This window comes from Protomyctophum bolini (assembly GCF_963924005.1).
Source record: "Protomyctophum bolini genome assembly, chromosome: 24".
In the NCBI taxonomy this organism is placed as follows: Eukaryota; Metazoa; Chordata; class Actinopteri; order Myctophiformes; family Myctophidae; genus Protomyctophum; species Protomyctophum bolini.
Window position 1 is genome coordinate 19,565,458 of NC_137885.1, and position 23,835 is coordinate 19,589,292.

General features: G+C 41.2%; 2 protein-coding genes and 1 long non-coding RNA gene across 3 annotated transcripts; 1 reads left to right on the top strand and 2 right to left on the bottom strand.

The window, feature by feature from the left end:
* Positions 1-1,970: 1,970 nt before the first annotated feature.
* LOC308311569 lies at positions 1,971-4,790 on the bottom strand. Its single transcript, XR_013963684.1, has 4 exons — positions 4,456-4,790; positions 3,865-3,997; positions 2,813-2,879; positions 1,971-2,712 (listed from the first exon to the last, which is right to left on the bottom strand). It is a non-coding gene; the product is annotated as an uncharacterized lncRNA (long non-coding RNA).
* A 1,075-nt stretch (positions 4,791-5,865) lies between these two features.
* LOC308311485 (motile sperm domain-containing protein 2-like) lies at positions 5,866-16,385 on the bottom strand. Its single transcript, XM_080758174.1, has 15 exons — positions 16,345-16,385; positions 16,181-16,238; positions 15,466-15,621; positions 14,353-14,436; positions 13,734-13,888; positions 13,204-13,264; positions 12,236-12,274; positions 11,724-11,848; positions 10,992-11,126; positions 9,992-10,089; positions 9,162-9,255; positions 8,873-8,969; positions 8,483-8,606; positions 7,407-7,521; positions 5,866-6,110 (listed from the first exon to the last, which is right to left on the bottom strand). Exons 1-15 carry the CDS (start codon positions 16,378-16,380, stop codon positions 5,961-5,963), a joined length of 1,527 nt encoding a protein of 508 aa, XP_080614300.1. The 5' UTR covers positions 16,381-16,385; the 3' UTR covers positions 5,866-5,960.
* Positions 16,386-17,279: 894 nt separating this feature from the next.
* Positions 17,280-20,821, top strand: gemin8 (gem (nuclear organelle) associated protein 8). The gene is made up of 4 exons (XM_080758801.1): positions 17,280-17,295; positions 18,371-18,569; positions 19,202-19,387; positions 19,910-20,821. The coding sequence occupies exons 1-4, from the start codon at positions 17,290-17,292 to the stop codon at positions 20,167-20,169; spliced, it is 651 nt and encodes a 216-aa protein (XP_080614927.1). The 5' UTR covers positions 17,280-17,289; the 3' UTR covers positions 20,170-20,821.
* Positions 20,822-23,835: the final 3,014 nt, after the last annotated feature.

The window sequence follows — 23,835 nt, forward strand, 5'->3', positions numbered from 1 at the left end:
TATGACTAACGTGTGAAACTTCACCCACATCTCACATACCTCAGAAACACAGTGATAATATAATGAGGAAGTGCTTCAGTTATTGCTGGGAGGTCATTCTGTGGTTTTCACTTTGCATAAGACATGTTGCACATGTCACAATTTGAGTTGAATAAACCAGTTTCCTTATGAACAAGAAGTAGCCAAAGTTGATCTGATCTGAGCTTAATTCAGTCTGAATTTTGAATCTTTTAAAACTTTCACATGATTGTCTCTGACAAATGTTGAAATGTGGTTAGTTCAATTTCTTATGGGAAAGGAAAGGAAAAGATTAGCTCAAGCGCAGCAATGCGGTTTACATCGTCAAGTCAGACAGACTTCCTGAATGCTGCACACACTTGGCTGTCCACATTTGTCACTTTGTTCAACATCTGGGTTCAGTGTCTTGGTGCAAAGTCTAAATTAATGTTAAGCTGTATAATTTTGCAATTCAATTGAGTGAGTGATAAAATACTGTAATGAAGCATGTACAGTTTGTCATGTAGCCTACAATTTGTCCATCCCAGTGTGTTAAAAATGACAAAACAAACTTGGTCTTAAAACCCCACTGGCACCAGAGGTAATGAGCCAGTAAGCCTGCCTAGAACTCCACAACTGCAGGATAGAAACAAATCTCATTTTCCATGCAGACAAACACAAATGCATGCACTATTCCTTCCTCTACTCTGAGCTACACAAGAACTGTAATGTATATGTGGCATTAAAAAAAAAGTCTAAACAACTTCTCACTCACACTTGCCCACCACATTAAAAAAATGGTACCCTATGCAATCCATATGACTAACGTGTGAAACTTCACGTCTCACATACCTCAGAAATACAGTGATAATATAATGAGATTTTTTCCGTCATTGCTGGGTCATTCTGTGGTTTTCACTTTGCATAAGACGTGTTGCACATTTTAAGGTGAATAAAGCATTTTCCTCATGAAAATTCCATATGGGACCCACAGTCTATGATGGGACCTCCACTCATACTGATCTACAGTATGAGTGGAGGGACTGCACTGATATGTCCCATATGGGGCTAATCTGATCTGAGCAGCTTAGTTCAGTCAAAAATCTGAATCTTTTAAAACGTTCACATCATTGTCTCTGACATTGAGATGTGGTTAGTTCAATTTCTTAGGGAAATGAAAATGTAGATGAACTTAAACAGCAATGCGGTTTACACCGTTAACTACTAAACCTATGCTGTACATACTTTGTCACAGGACAAAGACGAAGTAGAAGGGAAAACATGTCATCTACAAGCTCACAACAAGTCACATGAGTTCATCAGGGAAGGGTTAGGGTTTTGAAGACTTGTTATTGTATTTGTCTTAAGACCTGTCTCAGTCTCAGACCAGGCTATATGCCTGCTGGTGTGGGAAGGAATCGCACCAGAAATCTTCTCTCCCATACGGTGTACAACCAGAGCCTATATATTGATAATGATGATGATAATTAATTTTATTTATATAGCACCTTTTTAAAACAATGTTCCAAAGTGCTGCACAGAGCAGGGTAAAACACATCAAGTCAAAAAACTAAAAGCAAATACAGTATCAATAATTAAATATGTATAGTCAAGAAAATAACAGATTATAAAAAAACATTTGGTGTATAAGAGGTAAGTCTTCTTTTATTATGAGTAAAATATGCATCATTGATAATATACTGAGATTTTCATATATTATATATATATATATATATATATATATATATATATATATATATAAACAACATTACAATAATAGCAGTAATGCATACGGTGAGGACATGAATAACAACAAGGATTTTAAAAGCTCAACTAAACGCAAGAGTTTAGAAGGTAGGTCTTGAGATGTGCTTTAAAAATGTCTACAGAGGCTGCCTGTCGAAGGCATAGTGGGAGTTTGTTCCATGCCGTTGGCCCGTAGAGGCAAAAAGCTGCTTCACTGTGTTTTTTAGTTGACATTTTTAGGCACATCAAGCAGGCCAGCAGTGGAGGACCTGAGGGGCGGTCTGGGACATAGCCTATGTAGGCAGGCACTGGCAGTCATGTTGGTAAGAATTGGTGTGAGAACATTGAGAGCTTTATAAACAAGTAAAATAATTTTAAAATCAAGCCTACAAACAACCGGGAGCCAATGCAGTAAAAGCTAAAACTGGAGTAATATGTTCTCAAATCTTAGTTTTAGTTAAAACTCTGGCTGCCGCATTTTGAACAAGTTGTAATCTGTCAGTTGTTGTTTTGCATCGTCCAACGACAGATAGGCTCTGAATCGTGCAATATTTCAATAAATTTCAATTCAGAATACCCCCAACCAAGTTCTTATTGTACTGTTACATTCTACAGTCAGGTTGCCAAGTCTACTTGATTCATTCTGCTCACTAGAACCAATTATGAGAACTTAATAAGACTCATGTCTTATCCACATTTAGCTTGAGAAAGTTCTCATTCATCCAGCATTTGATGCTGGACAGACAGGTCAACAATGGGTCTAAAGCACACGGAATGTGTGGAGCTACAGAAAGATATAATTGGTCTCTCCTTTCACACATTTCCTGGTCTTCGGAGCAGCCAATCATCATGTTCTATTCTATTGGCAGGATAATTCTAGGGAGAATGACGGGGACCTGACTGGACAGTCTGGTAGAGATCGTTGTCTGGGTGCTGGAGGGCAGTGTATGTGTCTTGGTCCTCTTGGTCCTATATGGAAATGCATTTTTAAATTGTTTACTTACAGTAATTACATGTTACTGTTATGTTATGTTGTTGAAAAGTAGAGAGAGAAAAAAAGGGTTCATACACCGTTCACTGTATAATGAAGAGTTGCTGCTTTGATGGATGAGGCAGAGACATGCGAGTTTGTTCTTCTGTTTCATATAGAAAACAAGACAGAGTTAGCATGATAGTGCTTATTGGTTTTCCAATATGGGATTTCGTAAATTAGCTTAGAAATTAAAATAAAAGCTGCAATGATATTGTACCGCCATTATTCCAACTATATTTACTGTATGTAAAAATGCCACTAAGAAGTGATCTTACTGAGTGTAAAGGCCCGGAGTGGGGGGGATCACATACTCTGATAGGCAGAGCTCACAATACTATTGTGATCTAGACTAGAGCAGTTGTTCAATTTGTCAAATATTATAAGAATGCGGTGAAAATGAGACACTGAGTGCTTGTAGATCTGCTATTTTCTTCTTTTCTTTTTTATATTATTTGACAAATTATTGGCAAATAATAATTATTAAAAAATTGCCATTGCCTCATGTTGAGAGGCGTTGAGAGCTTGTAGATCTGCTATTATATATATTTTTTTTTATAGGGATGGGAATTATCGATTAATTCATTAATTGATGATAAATGATACGTTTTGAATTATCGATCGATTATCCAGTTATAGTTGATATGCGGCATTTGAAAAATAATATGAGAATCTTAATTTCTCTCAATGTCGAACACAAAAATCTACATTTTGCTGATATACAGAAAGAATACAAAAGGCATATTATAGTCCTTAGTCAAATATTTTGTGGACCATTTGAGATACAGCGTAATGGCATCTTGGTATGAGGAATATAATGAAATGAAACGTGCACTGTCTTGTCTGTCACATCACCTGCAAAAGCAGAGACGTTTCTGTGGTTACCAAGGTGGGGAGTTACTTTTTTAAACCGGCCCACATGTGCATTCCTCAGCCATGCGAGTGCGCAGACAGCATTACATTCACTTCACAGAAAACCACTCAATGATAGAACGACTGTTAAGTCTAATTGAAGAATTTCGTAACGCTGATAAATCTATTATATATATACACACACACTGCTGAACGGAATGCGGGAATATAGTACTCACCGATGGATGATTCTCCTGATGGCAAAGGTAACTGCAATTCCAATGATGATGACAGTGATGCTCATCAGTGGTATAAGAATGTACATGGTGATGGGGGAAGTATTGATATTGTCCACTGCATGCTCTCCAGTGACTGTGATAGAAAAAGAGTAAGGCATTTCTAGACCATTACCGTCAAGCCAAGGTGTCACAGTGATAAACAGATCCCTTATCCTGCTTCAGTTTTCATAATGTGGCATCAGTGGCAACATGAGTTAGGATCATAACAGACGATGTTCAGCAGATGTTCAGTCAGGGAACATGTCAAAAGTTTGCTCAGGTGAGCTGTAATCACTGCTGCTATATCGTTATGTTGGCCTTGTTCATTGTGTAAAATACACAGTGGGTACTATTAAACAAAAGATCGCACCAATAAAGACCTATAAACAGGGTTTATAGAATGAACATCATTTATAGGCAATCCAAGACCCTTGGAGTGATCCAAACTTTTCACTTGTATTTGATGCTAGTGCTCTGGAATAAACATGAAATAATGTGATATTATCTTACAATGTAAAGACAAAAAGTGAATGAATGTACAACATAAATTACCTGCTGCTGTAGTCTGGGAAATACCAAAAAAGGACTTAATGTTCACAGTAACGTTGAGTTTGACAAAATGTGTTCCTCCATGGAATGCACACTCACAGTTATAGCTTCCATTATCTGCTGTTGTTAATTTGTTGAGGTGTAGAAACATTATCTGATTCTGATTCAACAGTGTGATCCTGGAGTCACAAGAACTCTGAGTGTCATTGCCAGTCTCATAGCTATAACGCAGTTGACATTCTTCTCCTCCACTCCTTGTTGTGATCGTACATAATATACTTGTGATGACATACAATGTTCCATTGGCACATATCGGAGTGACATCTGGTTCTTCACCAATGGTTTTAACAAGAGACACTGCAAACAATAGAACATGAGTCAATCTGTATACTATTAATCTAGTAATTTTTTTTCCCCTGACAAAGTCCACCAAAATCAAATTTGCACTTTGATACTGTATGTATGTTAACAACAAATAACAAATCATCTGTGCAGTATAAACGATAATTACTGTACCTTCTGTTGCAGCACACAAACTCCACAACTGCAGGAGAAACAAAAAGTGCATTTTCCATGCAGACTTGCTGACTAAGGACAAATACAAGAACTGTAATGTAGATTGCATCAAATGTTGCATTGAAAGAGTCTAAACAACTTCTGACCCACTCACCCACCATGCACGTTCAAATGGTATCGTACCGTATGCATTCCATATGACTAACCATAGTTTAACCAAGTTTCACATTCCATGTGAAACTTCACCCACTTTTCACATACCTCAGAAACACAGTGATAATATAATGAGGAAGTGCTTCAGTTATTGCTGGGAGGTAATTCTGTGGTTTTCACTTCGCATAAGACATGTTGCACATGTCATAATTTGAGTTGAATAAACCAGTTTCCTTATGAACAAGAAGTAGCCCAAGTTAATCTGATCTAAGCTTCAGTCAGAATTCTGAATCTTTTAAAACTTTCACATGATTGTCTCTGACAAATTTAAATGAGGTTAGTTCAATTTCTTACGGGAAAGGAAAATGTAGATTAGCTCAAGCGCAGCAATGCGGTTTACATCGTTAACCACTAAACCTATACTGTACTTCAGACGAAGTAAGAAAAAGGCGTTCTACAAGCTCACAGCAAGTCGCATTGCGGCGAGTTGTGAGCATGTAGATCAGTTATTTTGGAAAATATTGAAAAGTTAGAACATTTTTGCCTATAATTATATTCCCAAAACAGGGACCCCAGGGTTTACGTAGTGTACAATGAGTGCGACTGCTCTCAAATTTTATTGGTTTACTTCCGTACAAAATACACATGATGATGTTACCGATTGATAGAGCAACGTGTTGAACGAGTCAGTCGTTTTCATAATGCTCCCGGACAACCAAATCACACGTAGTAGTGTAAAGTGCTTGTTCAGTTTTTCTCCGCCATCAAGTGGACAGTTTCACTTCTCTATGGCCGCCGTGCGGTCTACATTGCCGTTTCGGTCCCGGGTCTGAATCCGGTCAGAAGCACCCGTTTTCTCCTCCGTACAGCAGCATGTAGAGGGTGGAGCAGCCCAGCGCCGTTACCAGGACGACGAGGACCTTCTGCATCCAAAGACAACGGTCCAGCTTCTGCTCCAGACGTCCACTGCTGGACAACAGCCTCAGGAGCTGAGGAGGCGCTGAAGTGGTTACTGTATGATTTGTAATAATAATCAAAATCTAAAAGGTAACTAAAATTTTCAAATAATTGTAGTGGATTGTAAAAATACAATATTTGCCACTGAGGTGTAGTGGAGTAGAAGTAAAAGTACTGGCAAATGGAAATAGGATGATATACTTTAAGTAAATTTACACCATTGTTATAGAGTACCACTGACTGGAACCATGAAGAATGGCATGCTCAGATGCAGGCCCTTTTTAAATTATAATTTATTTATTCTTCAAGCAAATGGAGTGTCTGACTTCACAAGCAGTGCTCTGAAACCCCCCACACATCCTGTCTGACTTCCTGAATGTTGCACACACTTGGCTGTCCACATTTGTCACTTTGTTCAACATCTGAAGGGTTCAGTGTCTTGGTGCAAAGTCTAAATGAAAGTTAAGCTGTATAATTTTGCAATTCAATTGAGTGAGTGATAAAATACTGTAATGAAGCATGTGTGCATGTACAGTTTGTCATGTAGCCTACAATTTGTCCATCCCAGTGTGTTAAAAATGACAAAACAAATGACTTTGTCTACTGATGGACGGATCCTGGAAGGGGTGGGGAAAGGGGAACTATATATTTATAAAAGATAAAAATAAAAGTTGACTATACTGCTGAATGTCATGAAGTGCTATTCAATAAACCGAAATAATAATAATAATAATAAAATAACTTGGTCTTAAAACCCCACTACCTGGCACCAGAGGTAATGAGCCACAACGCCTCAATCATCCTGCACACCTCTAGCCTGCCATGTATGTGTGATGCATTATTATTTAATTATCATTATTTGGTTTAATTTCGACCCCAACAGAGGTCTTCATCCCTGAAGAAGACATCTGAAACGTAAGTTTCTCATCGTCGTGTGACCTCCCTTTTCATCTCCTTCATCCTTTGCTGTGGTCCGCACATCTGCAATATTGCTGTGCACCCTTCTATTCCAGCCTGTAGGTTTGGTTGTCTCTGCCATGAGTGCCAAAGCACATTTCATAACTCCATAATACTACTCTACTAATGTGTTACTTAACCGATACATATATGTCAGTTCCATGTTATGACATAGATACTCCACTGTTACGTTCTTAGCTTATACACGATTCATGATAACTACTTTTGTGATGTATGACATGCTTTGTTTTTACTTAAATGTAAGTCGCTCTGGATCAAGAGCGTCTGCTAAATGCCTACATTTTAAATTGTAATTCATCATTCTCCAAGTCGTCTTTGAATGGTGGATGTCTGGTGCCATATAAACCAACCGTAGTGTGCGTGTCTTGGTGGCTGTTCGTTCCGTTTGTGAACGGTGGTCTGCTGCAGGTGTTGGTGGGCTGACTGAGGGTGGGCTTCAGACCCTGCAGGACATGGCACTTAAGCCTGAGAGAAAAAGGAACACAAGTAACCATTACAAGGAACGCAGTTTCCGGGCATGGATTACATTGTGCAGGATTTGCTTCTGAAGTTATGGCCACTAAGCTCATTTGTTTTAGGTCATACTATTTTACATTTCTAGTGACTACAGTGGGGAAAAACAGGGAATATAAATTTGGTGGCCAAAAGCAACAATAAAAAAGGGACGCTCATATCATCTCTCCCCAAGGAGAACAGAAAACAAGAATGACTCTCGGAGATAACTGCCAGGTGCAACAAGCTCCTGTAGTGTGTTTTTGTTAGTTTCCAACATTGTTTTGCTGGTTCACTCACTGCGTTTTGTTATGGTTGTCCTCTAGCTCCAGTTAGCTCATAACATTTGCTTCTGTGAGCTTCTGTTGCGGCGTTCAGAGTATGGGTTTTTATGCCGTTCAGACTATCATTGGCTTAGGAGCCAGCCAACCATGACTAGGTCGCTAGTAAGATCGCTAGGAGGAAGCCAATCATGACTAGGTCGTCACTAAAGTAGTCTTTACGGTCGCCAGTAGTGGTGGGTGCAAATGTGGCCCAGGTGCTTTTCAAGCACCTGGCAAAAAAATCAAGCTGGGAAAGTTCGTATGTTTTTTCCCCGCCCTGAAACATTATCATCAGGTATTATTATTATATAAGGAGGAATAAAAAGCGTACAATATTTGTTAAAATGTAATTTGTATGTGGACACGACGACCAGTTCATTAAGCCTGGTTTGCCTGGAGAGTGGTGATGATCCACCTGAACTGAAGCCACAGCTGTTGTTGTATGATAAACCCTAAATATAAAGGGAAGACATCATTGCACATAACCACGCCAAGGGGTCTAATGAAGTCACCTCATAAACACATGAAAGACTGGAAAAAATACAAAAACCACAGCACTTAAATACATGCATATGGGAAAGCATCTGCAAAACTACTATCATGGTCCTGACCGATGCTCCATGACTTTAGCCTTGGGGGTGTCCTTCCAGAACTGGCTCAGGTCCTGCTGGGTGCCCGCAGGTTCCATTTCAGCGGCCATAATGAGGAAGCGCTCCTGAGGCAATGATTGGGAGCCTGGAGAGCCAATCACAAAACAGGAACTTATATACACGTGTGTGTGTGTGTGTGTGTTTGTATATGTATGCATGTCTTTTTCTTTGTTACAAATCGAGCACTGGGTATGATTGAGTGGTGGTCTCTAATCTAGCCCACTGTAGAGCAGTGGTTCTCAACCTTTTCAGGCCCTCAAAAGCACCATATATGAAATGGAGGGACCCCCCCCACCCCAACAGAACCACTGCCATAGAGGTTAGGTCTGGAGTGTGGTGGTCTGGAGGTACCTCCATGCAGAGAGACCGTGATCTCCACGATGGTCCCCGCTGCACAGCTGCTACTGCTGGGCTTCACCCTGTACTTCTCTGGGGCTGTGGTCCGTACCTGACAGCGCACGCACACACGCACACGCACGCACACACAGTGGTATTACTCAAATGTTTTACTTAACCCATTTTGACCTGAGATCAGATTTTTTTTTAAATCCAGTAGTTGCTGTTGCAGTATGTTGCTGTGGACAAGAGCTTCAGCTAAACGCATCAAACATGGGATGGAATATCAAGGAACAGGACTGACCTTATAGGCCACATAGTTTTTGGTCACGTTGTTGAGGATGATGAGACATCTCCTCTCCGTCTCTTTCTGACCGAAGGACAGCGCCTCAGCCGGACTGCAAAACGACATCCGACACGAGTCACACACTGTTGTGAGATTGTGGATTGGCTATTTCCAAAAAGCCAATTTAAATAGGGTCAACATATTCCACATTAACCATTTTTTCTGGTGGGGACCCCCTGAAACACCCCCAAGGACCCCTGGGGGTCCCCGGAACCCCACATTGACAACCACTGCTCTACTGTACACAACACACACAGACAAGGAGGAAGAGAGAGACATGCATGCAGATCACTGAATTCACAGGCCTCAGCGTTTACAGGATTTCCTGTAGAGCTCTATTTAAAAAAAAAAACAATGCGGTGACATGACATTTTCTCTTTACTCCAAACTGAAAGTATTGAGTTTTGAAAGTATGATAAGATTTAGATAACAAATGCCATGTCACATAGTCACATAGGATGCAAGTTTGCAGTTTGTAGATCGGCTATTTGATGAGACATACTATATTTTCTACTATATTCTATTCTATTTTTCTACTATCATTGGTTTACTGCTTAAGCATGCAACCTTGTACATTTCCAACAGTAATGGGTCACACAGAGCAGTGAGAGTGAGTTGATTCTTTTTTTCTTCTTTTCTTACGTTTCTAAAATGGCCAAACGTTGTGGCTATCCTCCAGCCTTGGTCAGTGTGTTATATTTCTACCACTGATTTTAAGATGTTCTGAGCAGGAACATAAACTAAACATTTTAAATATAGCCTAATAAAGTTAACCACAGCAAACTGACCTGACATGAAGCAGAGAGCCTTTGAATGTGGTGGTAGGCCTGCGGGCATATCGCCCCCTGCTGGCTGCATCTGTATCGCCTTCATCAGCAAAACACACCTAGAGTAGACAAGTTGTTCAGGGACACACATATGGTAGTAGTAATCTGGCATTAATAATAAAACGTTATTTGTATAGCACCTTTCATGACATGAAATGCAGCTCAAAGTTCTTTACAGAGCAATAGAGAAAAAAAGAAAAGCAAAGGCATAAAACAACATTAAAATAATAGCAGTGAATAAGGCAATACAGTTACAGCCACAAAAGCTATCATGTGGCAGATTTTTTTCTTTTAGCATCAACAGCATTTAGTTTGACTCATAAAACTGCTACTTATGTCATAGAAGTCAAAGAGATTAACCTATTTAGTCCCAAAGCCACTTGTACAAATGCCTTCTAAAATCAGTACTTCTCAGACTTTCAAGATTTTTCAAAAATGTTCAAAAATAGCTGATGTACAAGCTCGCAGCGCGGCACTAAAACAGTAGATATTTCTCACTCATAGCTCAGAGATTCTCAACCTTTGATATGATCTCTGGGTTCCTAGACTCCCAAGTCTCGGCTCCAGGATGAAATGATTGAGGGGTAGTTGAAAATGGCAAGGGGGCACACATCATTTTGATTTAGTAAAGCAATATTTACATAAAACTTAAACTGAGGGGGCAGAATGCAACTGAGGTTGTTGGCCCCCCTCCCCTCTGGTACTGAGACTAAAGCCTAATTTGCCTACATTTAAATTAAGCCTAAATCACATGACGGTATCACACATAAAAATAAACCTACAAGCTCACAACGTACACTCTCTGTGTTAACCAACCCATAAAAGGTCCATTTGCTTCAAAACAATCTAATTAAGTGGGGAGTCCCAAATGGACCACTGTGGGTGCTCGAACCGCACTTTGAAAACGACTGTGTTAAACTGGGAAGCACAAAAACAGAGTAAGAACCAGACATTTGAGGACCTTTCTGGGTCTGAGAGCTGGTTCAGAGTTCCGTTTCTCCTTTGTTGCCATCTCCTCATCCTGGCTGGGCTTCAAGGAGACGGGCGACTGGAAGAAATCTTCTGGAAGGGGAGGGTAGTTGTAAGCGAAGCTGTCCTAGAGAGACAATTAGACGGGTGCATGATTAGTGAATGAGAACAATGCATGTATGAAAATGGAAATTGTTCTCGGGGTTGATTTGAATATAATGGGTACAATTACTGTAAGTCCACTTGAGAGCTGCATCCCTGCTTGTTAATGTGGGAAATAGCATCACGCAGTACATAAAACTACCTGTAAGAGTAGGCTATATAAGATCGTCTGCCTCCGTGTTTGAGCTTTTTAATGATTGTGGAGTATTTCATTGGTACATGTGTACATACTGTACATGTACCTGTACTTCACATTAATTCATTCACTTACTATTTTGCTGATGTTCTTATCAAACGACCTAGAGAGACACAGACGACTGCTCATTGACAGTGTGGTTTCCATGAATGAAACCTATGATATTACAGTTCTGATGGCCTCTCTAATTAGTTACCATCTCACATGCAGCCATCGTGTCACACCTGTGAAGTGTATACCGTTGGCAAATAACTGTGCGGCAGATCTTTAATTAAAAGGAGTGTTTTTTCAATAGAAGCAAAGTGTATACTTGTGCAATGTGTGTACTCTGTGTGTGTGTTTGTGTGTGTGTGTGCATCTACATACAGTGCCTCCCATGTGAAAGGGCAAATGTTCTGGGTCGATATAGGTCAGAATGTCTGTTTTGGAGACAAACTCCAGCTTGTCGATGGCCTCTGGATCCAGCCAACTTTTAATGATCTTCCAAGCAGCTGGAATCACACATAGACAGATTACAAATTACAATTTGCATCAACTGTGCTTTTTAATATGCATGATTCGAATAACCACTTAAGCACTATTTTGTACTTTGTCACGTGACGGTGTAACACAATGTGAGTTTGTAGAGCTTTTTTTGTTGTTGTTGATATTTTAGAAAGTTTAAGAAAATTAGCAAACATTTTTTTTAAATGTTCACCTATATGACATGCCCAAAATAGGGACTCCAATGTGAGATTAGTAGAGGTCCCCCCCCCCCCCCCCCCGCACATGCATATTTCATGTATTTGTATTATATTATTTTGAGGGCTACACAGCACCCCTAGAGACCTGCCAGGTTGAAAGTGGTTAATGTGTGTTTATCGGCCACATCAACTTACCATTCATAATCCATGGCACTTCATACACATAAATTTTGTCTGGGGAAAAAAGAAGACAAATGTATCGATATAAATAATTACGTAATGCATTCACAGAAGAATCAAGATCTATCTGAATACTATCTACTATATGCTCTGCAGACAAATGCAACCTTTACACATTTAGCCGAAAAAGTTATTGAAACCAAATTACAATGAATGCAGTGGAATTTACAGAATGTCTGAACCCATTCATTATCGATGTTACTGTGAAAATAGCTAGTTCCATGATAAAAGATGGACAATAGTTACCTCACACCAAATCTGACATTGGGCGACCTCTGGATAGAGGCCCTCAGTAAGTAGACAGTTGGATATAGAGCAATTTACTATCTAACTGAATGATGGATACAATGTAACCTAGATACCATACCCTGATGGAAAATGCTGTTTTACCCTTTTTTCCCTTCTTACTATGTTCATTAGTACTTTCAATACTAGTTTACTAATTACTTTTACTGTCTTGTACTGTCTGTCTTTGTTTTATTTTTCTTGTTCTGGCCTTGATTGGGGGGGGGGGGGGGGATATGTACATGTCGGATACAGCAAAATGTACACATATTATGTTTAAACATTGCTGCATCAATAAAAATAAAGTTGATGGACAATAATTGCAATAGAATATGTGTGACCATTTGTTGACATGTATGATTGTATATTTTAAAGTAGGACTGTACGATGGAACAGAATTGAACTTGTACTGTAAATTAATAATAAATGTAATTTCTTTTACCTTTAAAAAATAACTTACACCTACCGTATAATATTTGTTTTCTTTATACCAAAGACTAACCTAGAATCACGCCTGACTCTGAGGATTCATGAGTTGATGGTGTAATATGTGCACATTGACACAACATGATGGTTGGATTGGTTGGTCATCTGGATTTTACTTTGTGAGGTGTGCACTGAAAGGCCTTGGTACTTACACAACAATCTGGGGTAGTACACCTGGAAACAGTTGATGATATACTTCACAAAGTCCATGTCCTGCAGGGGAGCAGCATATTGTGTATCTATTCTTAAGAATTAAAAAAAGGGTACATCTTCCTTGCTGGTTTTAGAGCCCCGAGAGGCCCAAAACCCTCCATGAAAACATGAATTGTATTTTTATGGCATGGGCCGCGTGGCTCTGGAAAGTCTCTACCAGTGTATAAGGTTACTGTCTGTGTGTCTTTCCTGAGCTAATCTTGCAAACCGCTGGACCGATCATCAGCGCCAAAGTTCTCATGCACTCTGGACTACCATAGAACACCACGTCACAGAAGATTGGCATAATGGCCAAATGGCCACATGAAGATCAGGCTGTGTGAACAGATAATAGCAGGAGAGGAGTCGAGGAAGGGGTTTGATGAGGCAATGGTAATTGGATGACTAGCTGATGCCTCATTCAAAAACCTAATACAGTAGTAGAGAGCCAGAATAAACCCAGCACCGGAGTAGTGAGAATGCTTCTTACCACATTGCTCAGGCCAGAGTCAGTCATGTCAAACACTACAGTGAGATGGGTACCAGGTTCTCTCCTGATGAAACTCTCCAGCCAGAAGGCCACATATGTCCTTTTCTCCTGTAGCCCACCCACAGCTTTGACAAGTAGTTTCACCCTAAACCAGACTGAGGAACAGCAAATACAGTTTAGAAATAATGTGTCGTCTATCAAGAAGATCTTCTCAGGAACATGTACACACCCTGGCCCTGCATATAATGTTCTAAACATCATGCCTGGCTGCTATATCTGTATTATGTATACTGTATATCTATGTTTGATTAGATTTGACATGTTTCTAATTCTATCCCGTTTATCTTTTCTCTGCTGCTCTTACTCGACCTTCATCTTCTCAAAAAAACTACAAAATGATAGTGTGCACGAAGGACTAGATTGATTCTGAAGATCTGAATCAATCACCCCCACTCCTATTTTATATTTTTGGTGATGGGGGCTACCAGTTTGTTTCCTTTAATCCTTTTGCATCACTGATTGGGCCTTTAAAAAGATCTGTGTGTGTGTTTGTGGATTCTTCGCAATTGGGGTAAGAGATCTAGATAGACAAATGGCAAAGTCAATAAGCAGCACTTACACAACGTGTTGCCTTCCTTGTCGTAACCATGGAGATAGTGCATGCCAGTCTCCATGAGTTTTGATACAGAGCTTTCATTGATATCTGAAATGGAGATAAACGTGAATAAAACAGTGTGCCAATACAGACTAAGCTACAGCAATGACAAATCAAATAAACAAAAGGTCAGTGTGTATGCGTGTGTGGAGAGAGAGAGAGAGAGAGAGAGAGAGAGAGAGAGAGAGAGAGAGAGAGAGAGAGAGAGAGAGAGAGAGAGAGAGACGATGTATAGGCTTGTCTAGCCTCAACAGTGCGGTGTCTATGTTGGCACACTGACACAGTCGTTTTCATTGTAGCCTATGATTCAACTGTCAGTCACAGTTTCGTCTCCAATAATGGCTTATTGGGATTAAAACTAAAGGTAGACAGTACGGAAAGTACTAGTAGAGAACAGGATGGATGTTTAAGTGCTTCCTTCCTTGGGGGCCATGTTGTGATTTATTTTGTTAGACATGATGCATCCACTTTATGAGGGGCTCCAGACTTCCCTCTCCAGAGCAACATTAGTAACTTCCTCCTGGGGGATCCCGAGGTGTTCCAAGGCCATCCTTGGTCTCCTTCCAGTGGGACGTACATCGAGGACCTCCCTAGGGAGATGCTCGAGAGGCATCCTAACCAGATGTCTGAACCACCTAAACTGGCTCCTTTCCAGGCCAAGAAGCAGCGACTCTACTCAGAGTCTCTCTCGCATGACTTAACTTCTCACCCTATCTCGGGAGATGCCAGCCACCCATCAGAGAAAACTAATTTCGGCCATTTGTTTAGTTAAATATGTTTAGTTGTTGTTTATGTTTAGTTAAATAACTGAAAAATATGAATAACCTATATAAATAAGAAAGTATTACAAGCAAATGTCTTGACATGACTAGTGACTTCAATAATAATATTTTAGTTTTGGTTGCTTTCTGTAATGGAAGCTTCATATTACAATGCAATGTTTCATATAAAACACTATTTTCTCAACTTTCTCAGCTTGTCGATCTACTATTTTCAACAAAAGCTCTCCCAACAATACGGATCTTGGGGTTCAAGTGGTTAAGTTAGTCAGTATGTTATGCGGACAGAAGAGCGTACCATTCACACAGAGTTCCTTTCTCCATTGAAAGCTCTCTGCTATCATCTTCAAAGTCTCCTCCACATTATAGTGCCTCCATTCCAGGTAGCTGTCCACCAACACATCATCCTTCCACAACCTCTCCAGATCACTGGCTTCATACTTGTCTGAGGACTCTGCACATTAGATGAACAGCAGGAGATAAACAGCAGTGTAGTTCCAACCTCACCAATGCTACCACTATTTTACCAGCATGTCACATACTGATGACATACCGGTACACTACTAACAGCACAGTTTCAGAATTGGTAAATAATTAAATAAATACCTGACAAAGTGGCTTGTAAAGCAGGGAAACCCCAAGCCTACAGCATTTGGCTGGTGGTATTGTTTAACACAATTTAGAGATCCTGCATCTAAAATGCAAATAGGTAGGCTATAGCCTATAGCCCACTGGCTACTGCAGAATAGCAGATAGGCAACCTTAACAATGTGGTATGACTATGATCTGAGTAATGTTGATATGCATGCTTTTTTTTTATCTTCAGGAAGAAAAAACAAAGAAACAAAAACAAAACAAAAAAACTTCAGTCTGAGACTCTGAGTAGATATAGCTCAGTTTTTTGTGAGTCACTTTAAAAAAGGCACAGTCAGGAAGCATAAATTCATAGCTACATCGACACACCCACATAATTATCTGCTTGTATTACTTTTATTTAGGCTACTTTGCCCTACCTTGCACATATTCAGAGCGGAATCTTTCCCTGGTTTCTTCTATTTTCTTTTGGATACTCTGTGGACAGGTGGTACCACAGAGTTAAACACATGAAAACCAACGTCAGCGAAGCCGTTGCACGAATTCAAATCGCACTATAGTTTTGTAATAGTGAACTTAATACCTCTGGGGATTCAGCAGCCGTGCAATCCGCCGTCATGGTCGCAAACGGTGCTGCCGTGGGAGCACAGTGCATTGTGCAAGGAAGTGCTGCTTATTATAACATTCGTTGCACAACTTGCATAACAACAACTATGTTTATTGACCCATAGCCGCAGGCTGCACAACCTATGATTAGGGTATAAATTAAATGTTATACAGAATGCTATTACACGACATTTTCTATTGTATTTAAAGCGGCATTTGGCAATAAGATTTCTAACATAAGCGGAACTGAACAACAACAATAGTGTTCTTCGTGCACAGCACTTCATTATGCAAAATGCACGCTATAAATTCAGCTACTGCAGGTTAATTAATTTACAACTATTTACAGGCGCTGCTCTGAATTGTTGCATACCATAGACGACTGTAACATACGTGTATATGGGTGCAGTGCAGCAGCACGGCCTCCAGATGGCGCCACATACTCACCACTCACCATCCGCAAAGGATGCTGGGTAAATCTAGCAGCCGGTGGGGTTGCCATGTCTGCCTATTATAAGCGACTTGATTGATTGATTGATTGATTGATTGAGTATTTATTAACAGTTTGCAGAATTACAGTACATTTCAAGTACAACTCAATACAAAAACTGTTAACTGTGAGTGAGTGCTTATTTGGGAATGTGGGCTTGTTTCCTATGCAGTGATTCTCAGCATACATTTCAATATGTTGTGCCAAGGACCCCCATGCCAGATTTGTGCTCTTAAAATGTTTAAAAAAGATTCCACATTTGTCCGTTTTTCCCAAGATTTTGTATAGCCGATATACAAGCTCACAACGCGTCGCGATGCGAACGTACCGTATACAAATATGCCGGTAGCTAATATTTTGGGTTTGTTTTCATATACCTGGTTGCTTGTTTCACTCGCAGAATTTGGCAACACTAGCAGCCAGGCTAACAACATGGAGGTAAACACATCTCTCCTACTGTCTCTTGTCGTAGAAATCTTAGAAATGTCGGATAAATGTGACTTATGCTCAGCCGGTTGCTTATTCGTTTGTGATTATATTTGCCACTGTAGTCCCCCATCTTGTTTTCCAATGTGGCATCTCTGTCAGTTAGAAGGAAGTTAGTAGCCTACACAGTACCACCTGATCGTTTACCTTTATACCACGAGGTATCCGTGTCTGTTTTATTTCATGGATGTTATTAGCTCTGGTCCATAGCCCGCCCCTAATGCCCTTGCTGCCGTTGAATTAATCATTAGGGCTATGGACCAGACCCAAAACAAACTGGTTTAGGCTCCTACTTGGCCTCACCCTTCGAACCCCCCCTGCCCACTTTGACAGGCTGGAATGGCTTAGGGTGGATGACAGAATACAGCATCTTGCAATGGGTCTGGTCCACAAGATTCGATACACCATCAAGATACCCATGTACCTAAATACTTCCTTAACGTTAACGAAGTCCTCACCCAGAACAACAGAGCGAGTGCAACAAACCAGTGCAACCCAGATTCGGCACAAACAAGGGACTAAATTATTTTCGCTCCTATGCCACCAAAATGTGGAACGCCCTACCAACAGTCATTAAGACATGCGAATCCCTTGACTCCTTCAAAACCGCTCTCAAAGGGCACATACGGATTGCTGCAATTCGAAACTGGCCCCCGTAAAATCTGAATCCCCCCACCACCCACCCCCTTTTCCCCTCACTGTAGGCTATATGTTTCTTTTCCCTTTTTTACCTCCTTTATGATGAATTCCTGTTCTGTTCGTTGGCTATATAGAAGTGTCTATTTGTACGTCTCTAAATGTTTTGATGAATTGAACATGGTGGACCCTCTTGTAAACAAGTTTAATGCTTTATTGGGTCGTCCACTCACAGTTAACAGTCTTTGTTTTGAGTTTGTGCTGAAATGTACTGTAATTCTGCAAACTGTTAATAAATATTTCAATCAATCGATCAAACTCAGAGCTAGGATGTTATAAAGCTCTGGACAGAATCCGTGTTAACAGAGCTAGGATGTTTGATTGATTGAAGGAGGAGGTTGGCAGCGTTGCGAGCTGGTTTGCAAACCCGGTGTACGGGCGCTACTGGCAACACTACCAGCTGGCCATGTCGTGGCACCAGAGGCACAGACGTGCCTACCGAAAGGCACTGGAGGCGGCCTATGGCCCTCTGTACCAGCCCTACCAGAACCCCGGTCGGCCTGTGCAGCGCTACGCAGACTGGCATACAGGTATATCAGTGGTTTTCAACCCTTTTCATACCAAGGCCCATTATTTCTTCGGCATTTGAACCACAGACCACCATTTGATGAGACTTAGGCTATTTAGCCTCTCAGACCCAATACGAAAGATTTTTTTGTCTCACAATTCCATGCTGTAGGTACCATAGAAGAGACAACAGGAAATGTTGATCAAAATGACAATTCTTCTACATTCTCTAATTGTGTAGACTTCTTGTAATTTAATTATTGTAGATGGTCAACAATAATTTAACTCTTGACAATGACAGACGCCAATAATCAAAATAAATAATATACTACGGATTGAATAGGCCACATCTTTTAATTTTATGCTTAAAAAAGGAAGTTGTAGGAGTTATCCGCTATTTCCTCTATTTTGGAAACACATGGGTTAAAGTTCTCAGTCGCCATTTGGATTCCACAGTCTTCAATGGAATCATGTTGTGCACCGAAAAATAGCCAATCTATAAAATCACAACGCGTCACGTGCTGTGAGTTTATAGATTGGATATTTTCGGGTTATTAGTTATATTTAAGATGAAAGAGAGAAGAAGTGTTCAAACTAACAATAGAATAGATTCATTTTAGGATTTTATTTTGCTTTAAACCATGCCTACATAAAGGAGAGGGTGGCGGCGGTCGGCAGGCCACGGTCCACGATGATGAGGAGGTGGACAGTCGGCGTGGTGAGAGTGACGAGGACGACAGCAGCTCGGAGGATGAAATCGAGTGTGACGTCAGCAACATGGAGATCACAGACGAACTGCGCCAGTACTTTGCCCAGACGGAAAAACACAGGGAAGAGCTGAGTAAGTTACCGTATTCATTATTTTCTTAAGATCGATTATCAATCGGGCGTGCTCTCTCCTCCGCGTCATCAGTGCCCATAGCCTAGGTGGGGTTGGCGAAAGGGCCTTTCTGTGTGGAGTTTGCACGTTCTTGTGTCCCCGGCCTAGGGTGGGTACCCCAACAAAAAACATGCAGTAATCCTGGTCTCTAAAACTGCCTCCCCCTGGCCAGCTGTGGGTGCCTGATGGAGGGGAAAGGAACTGGTTGGAATACCGTGTTCCTTCCACGCGCTATGTCCAACAGGTGAAACGGGTCAGGTGAAAAGAAGTAAGTCTTGGACTCCTCATGTAATGAAGGAAGCATGAGGTCAGTCCGTTGCTCTCCCTAGGTTGGCGGAGGAAGTGTAGCGCCCAGGATCACAGTGGACAATTGACATTGTGTGGAATAAAAGGGTTAAAAAATCATAAAAGAAAAAAGATGGATAGATAGATTATTTTTATTATCGATTAAGTTTTCCGCCCCTCTTTCCATCCTCCCTACAGAAAAGCAGCAGCAGTTGGAGGAGGAGGAGCAGGGGCCGTACGTGCCGGCCGACAGGGACATGCACCGGGAGGCGTGGCTCGGCAGCGTGGCCCCACCCGCCGAGCGGCCCGGCGAGCGCCGCGCCGCCGAGATGAAGACGCTGTACGGCGCAGCTGCCGCCAAGATCCAGGGCATGGAGGCGGCCATGCAGCTGACCTTCGACAGGAACTGCGACCGCAAGCAGCCCAAGTACTGGCCCGTCATCCCTCTCAAACTGTGACTGACGTACGTCGCTGGTTGGTTGGTTCACCATTTTACGTCTGCTATTTTGTCCAATGGGCTCTATGTACACACGCCATTTTGGAACGAACTTGGTGCCCCTTCCCTACTTCCTTCACAGGTGTTACCGCTGATACTAATGAAGGCTCTGTTCCATTCTGGGTGCTGCAATGTGCATGTTGGCTCACTGGAAATATTATTCTGTGTGCATACATACAGCCCATCCAGCCCATTTCCTAAGTAGCGAGATGCCATTCACTGACATTCTCTCCTGTGTTGGCCATTCTTCTTCATAAGTAATGAATGGAGAGGCGTCACTTTGTACTGTAGCTGGCTGCTGCTCAGTGCATTTGATAGACGTTTATGAATTCCTTTGGAAGTGCACTAGACATTTTCGTTTGCAGCAAATGTATTTTATTTGTTTAATGCCATACGTGATATATTACAGTTATTAGCTCTGCTCTTCTGGATAAACTGGTTTTGCTACTTAAGGAGTGGTCGCGTTACAAACGAATGAAGCTCAGAGGAAGCTCAGAGGGAGGCTCTGGAGGAACTGAAGCTTGAGTCTGAGGAGCTGTACCAAGCCCATCACACACCGGGTGCGCAGCGAGGCGGCACAGGCGTTGCCGCTTGGCAACGCCTGGAAAATAGAACAGTGGCGTATCGGAGCGTCAGGCGAGGCGTGAACGCGCGTCGGACACCGCCGGTGTGCGATAGGTTCATTGAAAATAACGGAGACGGCTGTTTTGACTCGTGGCGTTCGCAGACGGTGTGTGTAGCCCTCCAGGAAGCTCTGAAGCCTCGCCCCCTTCTTTTTCCCTTTAGTCATGAGGGAACAGAATTTCTTTGTTCACAGCAACGTGTTATTTGACTATTGGTCTTCACGAGAAATACTCAGCCATTACGATCACAACCTGCCTCAGCCACTGTTCCAAACCAAGCCTTATTTTCAGCTAAAATAGTCTTCAGTCTGACGGGCTGTGCTTTTACACAATCTGCAGATTTTGTCTAGATATTACATTGTCTAGATTATATTATTATATTACTTTCAACGTCCAAAAGATGGCACCATTTCCACAACATAGCTTTTCTCTCCACTGCATACAATCACTTAAGTTTCATGACAAAGGCACCATTGGGAAGAAAAAAACCCTGCATTCTGGGCCAGATGGTAAATCCCTATTCACCCACGGGTTAAAACTACATGTGTATGTACATAACCTCCTTTTCTCAAACTTGTTTTAGCCACATGACCATTTTTATTTTATTTTCTTCAGCATTGAGGGTTGCATAGGAAGGGTTGTTTCTCTCAACGTGCAGGCTGTACATTAGTGCTGAATACATTTTTGATTCATGTCCTGTTGAGGGAAAGCCATTCCTATGCATAATGCAACCCCTGACAGGGTGGCTTTGAACCCCATGCATCCAAAACATATACGTATATCGTTGATGACAGACAGAAAGCTTGTACCTTATTTCAACATGTTTTTGTAAATGAATGCCTTACTTCGTCATACTATGCTGTAGTAGCCAAAAACTGCCAATCTTCAAGCTCACAAACCGGTTCATGCTCACAAGTCACAACACGATGCGACACGTGAGCTTGTAGATCAGCTGTTTTTGCTATTTCAGCATGTCTTTAAGGTGAAAGTGAAAAGCGACAGTTTTGGACATGCAAGCTTTCCAACAGACAGAGACGATAGTTCATGTTATTTGGCTTCAAAGCCACCCCTGTGGTTCCTCATGAAATGTTGAGTTATTCTGTTTGATCTGTCTTGGCAGCTCTTTCAGTGTTCATGTGTTTATGCTGGATGTTTTTAAACCCTGTGCATTTATTTTTTTATATTGTTGATATGGTTTCTATTAAAGTTTTCTTCAGTGAAATGACAGTTGTTTTATTTGTGTTTATTCACTGTCTTGCTCTGGGAAACATCAGAGAAGCACTTGCCCTTAGACTCTTAGAGAACTCTTAGTGGACTTTCATGATAAAATGATAAGAGCCAGGATCTCAACCACGGACCTCTCTTAACCACTTAAACCCTGCTATGTACTGTGTTGTATGTCAAATTGCAGTAATAGCAGATCTACAAGCTCATGACATGGCAAAACGTGCCTGACACGTGATGTGACCGTGTAGATATACTATTTTTTAAGATCGTTCACCTCCTTCCAGAGTATTTCCAATTTCCAATACTTTACTTCAGCATACATTTCGGCCATTTGAAAATAGCCAATCTACAAGATCACAATGTGAGGCATTGTGAGCTTGTAGATCTGCTATTTTCAAAAATATTTGTATAGGCTACATTTGGGACATTTGGGACATTTTGCATAGTGAGTGCTTTCTACTTTTGGCACTTTTGCCAAAAGTATTGATGCCAATACTTTTGTACTTTTACTCAATTCCTAACAAAGTAGTTATACGTACATTGCGAATCCCTTGACTCCTTCAAAAGGGCACCTACAGACGGCTGCAATTCAAAACTGGCCCCCGTAAAATCTGCCCCCCCCCACCCCCTTTATATGTTTCTTTTCCCTTTTTACCCCCTTACATGATTTCCTGTTTATTTTATATTGAAGTGTATATTTTTACGTCTCTATATAGAGAGAACATGTATGTTCTGATGAATTAAAAAAGTCGGACCCTGTTGTAAACAAGTTTAATGCTTTTATCAGTGTGTGTCGTCCACACACAGTAACAGTCTTTGTATTGAGTTGGGCTTTCATGTGAAATTGAGCACTTTTCCCCACCACTGTCCACCTGTTTGCTTAGTTCATTATGTCAACATGGGTTAGCACATGAGCACGCTCTGAACGAGGATGGGCTGTTTGAACTTATCCCTAGCTGCAGTTTGTGACAATGCTCATTTGTGTTACATTACAATATTACAATATTTTTTAGATGTGGCCAGGGCAATGTTTTCTCTGTAAATGTATAACAAGGGTTGTTATTTTTAACCCTGTAGCATCTCTCTCTCTCTCTTTCTGTCTCAGAATGCAGAATGTGGTGATGCTATGCCTCGCCGCTCCGGACGCATGGTCCTCTGACAGCCAGAGAACTCGCCCTGGAGAAGGCCAGACAGTTCCAGGAAGAGGAAGGGCCCGACGAGCAGGAAGAGGAGGAGCCTGAGTAAACATCCGCCCGGTGGAACTCTGGACATGGTGGTCAACATGGAAGGAGTGCAGGTGAAGAAAACACCACTTTTCAGCCTATCTTCATATAATTAGTCCTCACTATTGATCATGATAAAATAGCACAACCCGTCCCGTGATATCATTGATGGGGAATCCAAGGCAAGCTAATAGAAACAGCAGGCTTTCTATTCCTGAAAAGTTGCAACGCAAAAATGGAAGCCATCCAGGATAATAAAAATCTGCCTAACGATGATGTGGACAGGTTTCTGAACTGTGGTCCTTTAATTGGTATAATAACATCAGTATAACAAATAACACTGCTGTCCATGTGACATGTGTTGAGAATGACCAGTTGACACAAAACCTGCCTTTTACTAGTCTGCACTCTGTCATTGGGTATCATTCTGAAAACTGGTGTATAATCCATGTAGCACCTCAGGCTAAAACAGCATCAGTGTTGACTAAACGGGGACCTAGCTGTTCTGCTCCAATGCAAATACTGATGACTCCAATGCAATCCACGTCCACTGCA